The sequence below is a fragment of the Sinocyclocheilus grahami genome, unplaced genomic scaffold (assembly GCF_001515645.1).
Source record: "Sinocyclocheilus grahami isolate Dianchi unplaced genomic scaffold, SAMN03320097.WGS_v1.1 scaffold676.1, whole genome shotgun sequence".
NCBI classification, from domain to species: domain Eukaryota; kingdom Metazoa; phylum Chordata; class Actinopteri; order Cypriniformes; family Cyprinidae; genus Sinocyclocheilus; species Sinocyclocheilus grahami.
Window position 1 is genome coordinate 241407 of NW_015505855.1, and position 5645 is coordinate 247051.

Here is a 5645-nt window from a genome sequence, read left to right on the forward strand (position 1 = left end):
TATATATATATATATATATATCTACAAAAAAAAAGCTTTGTGATATATTTAAGCATCACGCAAGTAAAATATATCATATAACATACTCTTGGCCAATCATATTAGTAGATTCTCAATTGTTGTATAACTGTTTATACTAAGTGTGCTGGAAACGACATTACCTTAATAAGCAGATGAAATAGTCATTATGCCCATATAATATCATATTTGATCAACAAATATGCAGATTTTATTGTAAAGTTTTGGCGTTAATGTAAACTGGAGCAAAAAACTGACTCTCAAGACACTTTAAAAAATGTTTGAAGAACATTGTTTTGTATGGAAAGTATGCTGGTGTTGAAATAAAATAAATGGTACTTAATGATGCTTAGACATTTTGTTGTTTAATGCAATGACATTCAGATGAGTGTTGAAGTGTGCCTTCAAAATACTGTCAAAATACTGAATGGGGTGTACAGTATACACAGTAATGTCAAAAGAGAGGCAACATTTTACCACTAAAATGTTTACACACACTATGCAAATATCTCTGTTGGTGCAAATAAAAACCAAATTTTACTGAGGCCAGGAAGAACGTATTAGTCAGGCGAATTTGTTGCAACTTCCTTCCAATATTCCTGTTAAACAGTTGTTATTCATGAGTAGTTACATTATAATTTTTTAAGTAATATATAATATTTCGATTTCAATGAGTGTGAATCTAGGAGAAGGAAAGAAAATGCTTGTGTCTTGTACATTGTGTAAGATCTATACCGCATCTGATTCAGTGTTTGCTAACATGCATTGACTTACCTACAGATTCAATACTTCCAAGATCTGGGCCCTAGAGAGCCGTCGTCTGGGAACCTAGACCTTGACATGATAGAGGAGTACCTGCAGGAGCACTCGGTGGAGGTGATGTCAGCACCAGGTGTGCAGAGGAGAAATCAAGAGGAGCACAGTATGGCGGGTGAGCGATTGATAATCAGCTAAACACTAGAACTAAAACACTGTAATGGAGCACTGAGGGAAGGGTCACAGAGGTGTCTTTTCAGTTTTGTAAGGTCAGTAATTTCCTCTTTGACAAAGCTTTATTTGTGTCTCAAGATGTGGAATCCATGTCATGGGTGATACAAGTTTATTTTAGTGAGGAGAAACTGTATGGACATTTAGTACTAAAAAGTACTTACTTGTGACGTGTGTAATCAAAAAAAATTAATTCTGCACAACTGCCATTGATCAGTCAAACTGACAGCCCCAAACTTTTTAGGTTTCTAGGTTCCCAAACTCACACTATTGGATGAGCTGTTGCTATGTCAGGCTGATCTGATGCTCAAACAATCAGCAATGTTTTGAAAGTGCGTGCCAGTATTTAGACTTTTCAGGGGAATCAAACTACACATGCTAGGCCGATTAAGTTGCATAGGAGAATGTATTTTAACATAAAAAACAATGATAGTATAACCATAAATATCTTCTTACAGCCTGCATGTGTTGTTGATTCTAGTGAGCAGCATATGTGGGAATAATGAGTGATGTGTTTCCATAGAGAACAGCTGGTCTGCACATTATACATATGAATGGCATTATGGTGGAGTACCAGGAACAGATGAGACGCATGAACAACAACAGCCTCAGCAGCAGCAGCAGACGTGGCTCTGTCAGTCTAGTCACAATGAGTGGGTAGGTCTCACAAGACATACAGTACACTGTAATATTACAGTCGAGACTGTATGCAGTTTTATAAGCGAAGATTGACCTGTTGGTTGTTATTAATAATAGTCTATGTTTTAGGGACACTTCCAGTATGACAGAAACCAGTACAGTGACTCAGATTCGCTGTCCACCAGTTCTGGTTGCCAAGAATTCCCACCATCTCCGACCTCTGACATGAAGGGTCAGATTGCGTATGACTCCCTGGCTCTAGCGCCGCTCTCAGGTAAGACACAGAATTGCTAGGCCATTGTTCCACCTATTTCTTTTTGGCTTTGGCAAAGTCATTTCAAATTAGTGAATCGGTTTATTTGGATAATTCGTTTAAAATGTACTTGTCATCATTTACTTAGCCTCATGTCATTTCAAACCTGTGTGACGTTCTATCTTTTGGGGAACACAAAAAGGAGATTTTGGAGAATGTTTGAACTGTTTTTGTTAATTCATTGACAGTCAATGGGGTCCAAAACAACACCGGTTCAGTTCAAATGGACAAAAAATATAGAAAGACCAGTGGCCAGTTGAATAAACTGCTTTGACTAGTCTTAAAAATAGCCAAGGGGTAATCAGCACTACTTTACAGATTTAAATTAGACCAATCTACCTGTTTATGCTAGTCCAAAAAAAGAAAAGAAACAAGAATTAGATGACTAACTTGTAAGACTAGTCTAAGCAGTTTATGTAACTAGCCAAAGAATATCATTGTGACAGACTTTAGTGGGAATAGGGTAATTTAGTATTGAATGTTGTATTGTTTATGTTTCCAACATGTCATCCACCTTGTAGTTTCATTCCCAAACAGAGTTGCCCTTGCCTATATGTGAAGTGATTCACATATAGGCTTTGGTTCAATTGATTAAACAATATCCAGCTTGGAATTTGTTGGACATTGGACGTCACTATATAAGCTAATTTTTAATCTGTCATTTGAAAGGCCATAATAGATTTTGATAACAGACTGCATTCATTGTGCACAGAGATCAATGGATAGATGTCAAATATTCTATTGTTACTAAAATACATTTTTCATTTACAACATTGTTTCTCAGGTAAAAGGAAAGAGCGGCTGTTTCAGTTCTTGTATGAGATGCTACAGACACCAGACATGCGGAGCTGCATTTGGTGGGTTCAGTCTAACAATGGAACGTTCCAGTTCTCGTCCCAGAACAAGGAAAAGCTGGCTGAGATGTGGGGCAGACGCAAGGGCAACCGGAAAACCATGACGTACCAGAAAATGGCCCGTGCCCTACGAAACTATTCGCGAACGGGAGAGATCTGCAAAGTGAAGCGTAAACTCACCTATCAGTTCACTGAGGGAACACTGAGAGGCCTTCAGAACAACTCGCAAAGATTCATGGGTAGTTAATGTGGCTCATCCACCAAGAATTTCTCCTAAATGGAAAAGTGTAAACAAATACTGAGTATTTTACAGAAAATGGTTTTGCCTTTTTAATTTTCATAATGTAATGTGGGCATAATACACTGATTTTCTAATATTATTTGGCTTAATTGAGGCTCAATTGAACTTGGGAATTGTATGTACAATAACATGGAATAACATGACATTCTAAGAAGTTGGAGGTGATCTTTGAATTATATAAATCTGAGGATTGTTAACCATTCCACTACGTTATAAGTAGTTATGAATCCGTTTTGCTTGTTGTTATTGTGATAAAATATTTGGCCATTTGTGTGCTCATTTCAATTACTTTGTAACAACATTAATATGTTGACGTCTGATGTGCCTGAATAAATTAATTTTAACATGCAAAGTTGTATTTTTGACTATAGCAAGGAACCCAGCCAAACAGTTTAATCTAAACAGTAAAATGACATTGTAAACATGTTTAGCCAGTTTTTAAACAAGTAAAATATATTACTTAATATGACTCAGTCAACCAGACTACATATCTAGTTTAGTTTTGAAACTCTAGATGGCGCAAGCTGATAGGTCCTTTACATGCAATCTGCTAGCAATCACATCATTTACTGCATGGCACAAGCTGATTGGCCTCTGCTGATTCTGCAGCTCAACATTTAAATAGCCTGGTTCAGTGTTTGCTATACTATAAGTTGGTCCTGGAGAGCTTTAGAGTTTATCTGAAACCCTCCACCTCCCCCAGCACCGCCTGTCTAGATCTGCTACAGGACTTAATAATGACTATTCATTTAGCAGCAAAACACCAAAAACTGATATTTCTTGAATCAGATGGTTATTTGCATCTGATACAAACAATGCCTTCCAATCAGATTTTGGATCAGATTGCACTTCGATTAATACTATGGTGATTACCATATTGTTCTACAAAGTATTTAAGAGGGTATATTAAAGAATATGATACTAAAACAATACTTTATACCAAAACAACATGGTGTTATTATGTATATATATATATATATATATATATATATATACAGTGTTTGGGGTAACGCATTACATGTAACGCGAGTTATGTAATCAGATTACTTTTTCATATAAATTCAATTCAAGTTTATTTGTATAACGCTTTTCACGATACAAACTGCTACAAAGCAACTTTACAGAAAATTAATTTTCTACAATATATTTAGTAGTATCTTATCAGTGGTGACTGTCAGTTAATGTACATATGGCAGAAATGTACGGAAATATCAATTAAAGACATAATCAAACAGACGATGAACACTATTAACAGCAGTTATTATATGATGCAATCAAACTTATAGCAAAATGTGGTAGTTCTGTATGTTGTTTCAGGGTTGGCATCATCTGATGTTCTCTGAGTTGTTGGCATCATCTCTTCTCAGTTGTTCTGGATCCATATGATCCATATGGATAAATATGAATGATAACATTTCAATGGCATCAACAGTTTAAATTAATGCACCCACATGTAAACTAAGGGGTTTGGTTTTGCATCTGTATTTTAAACAGCCTGCTGAATTCTCATACTGCTAAGCCTCATCACGAGGAGCTCACACAGATCACAACATCACTGACAAAGCCCTGTGCTCCATCTGATGGCAGTTTACCACAAGCCCACCATGTACATATCCACACACATATGGTCAAATATGCAAAGCATGTGTACTCTGGAAAACCGCCACTACAACAGAACTGTTAATGATTGAAGAAAAGGGAAAGATGGTGTTTGTATCATACGTCAGTGGCTTGCTGTTAAAACCACACTAAATATTTATTTTAGTAATTGGATCTTAGAATATGAAATTATACACACAATTTATTCTGAAGCACATGTTGCCAAATTCCAGTTTACAGGAATGCTGTGTAAAATCAATATAAGATTTGCAATCACATTGAAGTACTGAATATGACCTTTAGTCAGAATCTAAAATTACAATTTGGAAATTATACTGATGAAACTGTATTTTGCATTATTTTTCCTGGAAAAAAAGTTACATTTTTATTTTATTTAGAATGTCATTCTTGCATATTCCTTGAAAACAAACTGAGTAGGTTATAGGGCCCTATTTTAAAGATCTAAGCGCATGGTCTAAAGCGCACGGCGCAGGTGCACTCAGGGCGTGTCCGAATCCACTTTTGCTAGTTTAACGACGGGAAAACGGTCGGCGCGCCCGGGCGCATTGTGTAAACAGGTTGTCCCTATTCTCTTAATGAGTAATTGGTGTTTTTTTGGGCGTAACGTGCAATAAACCAATCAGAGTCTCATCTCCCATCCCCCTTTAAAAGCCAGTTGCCCTTGGCGCGTTTGCTATTTACATGGCGGAATGTAATTTTTCATTTTTCAAAATGTTTGTGTGCTCCTGCGCATCCCTGTGTGTGTAATAAGCAAAGTGTGCGCGCGTTGTGCACCCGTCTATAGGCTCATATTAATAACGCGCTCTTTATCTAACAAAGAAAAAAACATTGCACCAGACTTAAGTCTAAATTTAGACCAGGTTTGAGTTGGTCTATGGCGCAGTCTATTTTCAGTTCCTCAAAATAGCAATGC

General features: G+C 36.7%; 1 protein-coding gene across 1 annotated transcript in view; it reads left to right on the plus strand.

The window, feature by feature from the left end:
* Positions 1-3058, plus strand: part of LOC107559168 (transcription factor PU.1-like) — a 3571-nt gene extending 513 nt beyond the window's left edge. Inside the window, exons 3-6 of the mRNA XM_016242916.1 lie at positions 799-949; positions 1529-1662; positions 1774-1918; positions 2742-3058. Coding sequence (XP_016098402.1) covers positions 799-949; positions 1529-1662; positions 1774-1918; positions 2742-3058 — 747 coding nt within the window. The remainder of the gene's footprint in view (positions 1-798; positions 950-1528; positions 1663-1773; positions 1919-2741) is intronic.
* The last annotated feature ends 2587 nt before the right edge of the window (positions 3059-5645 follow it).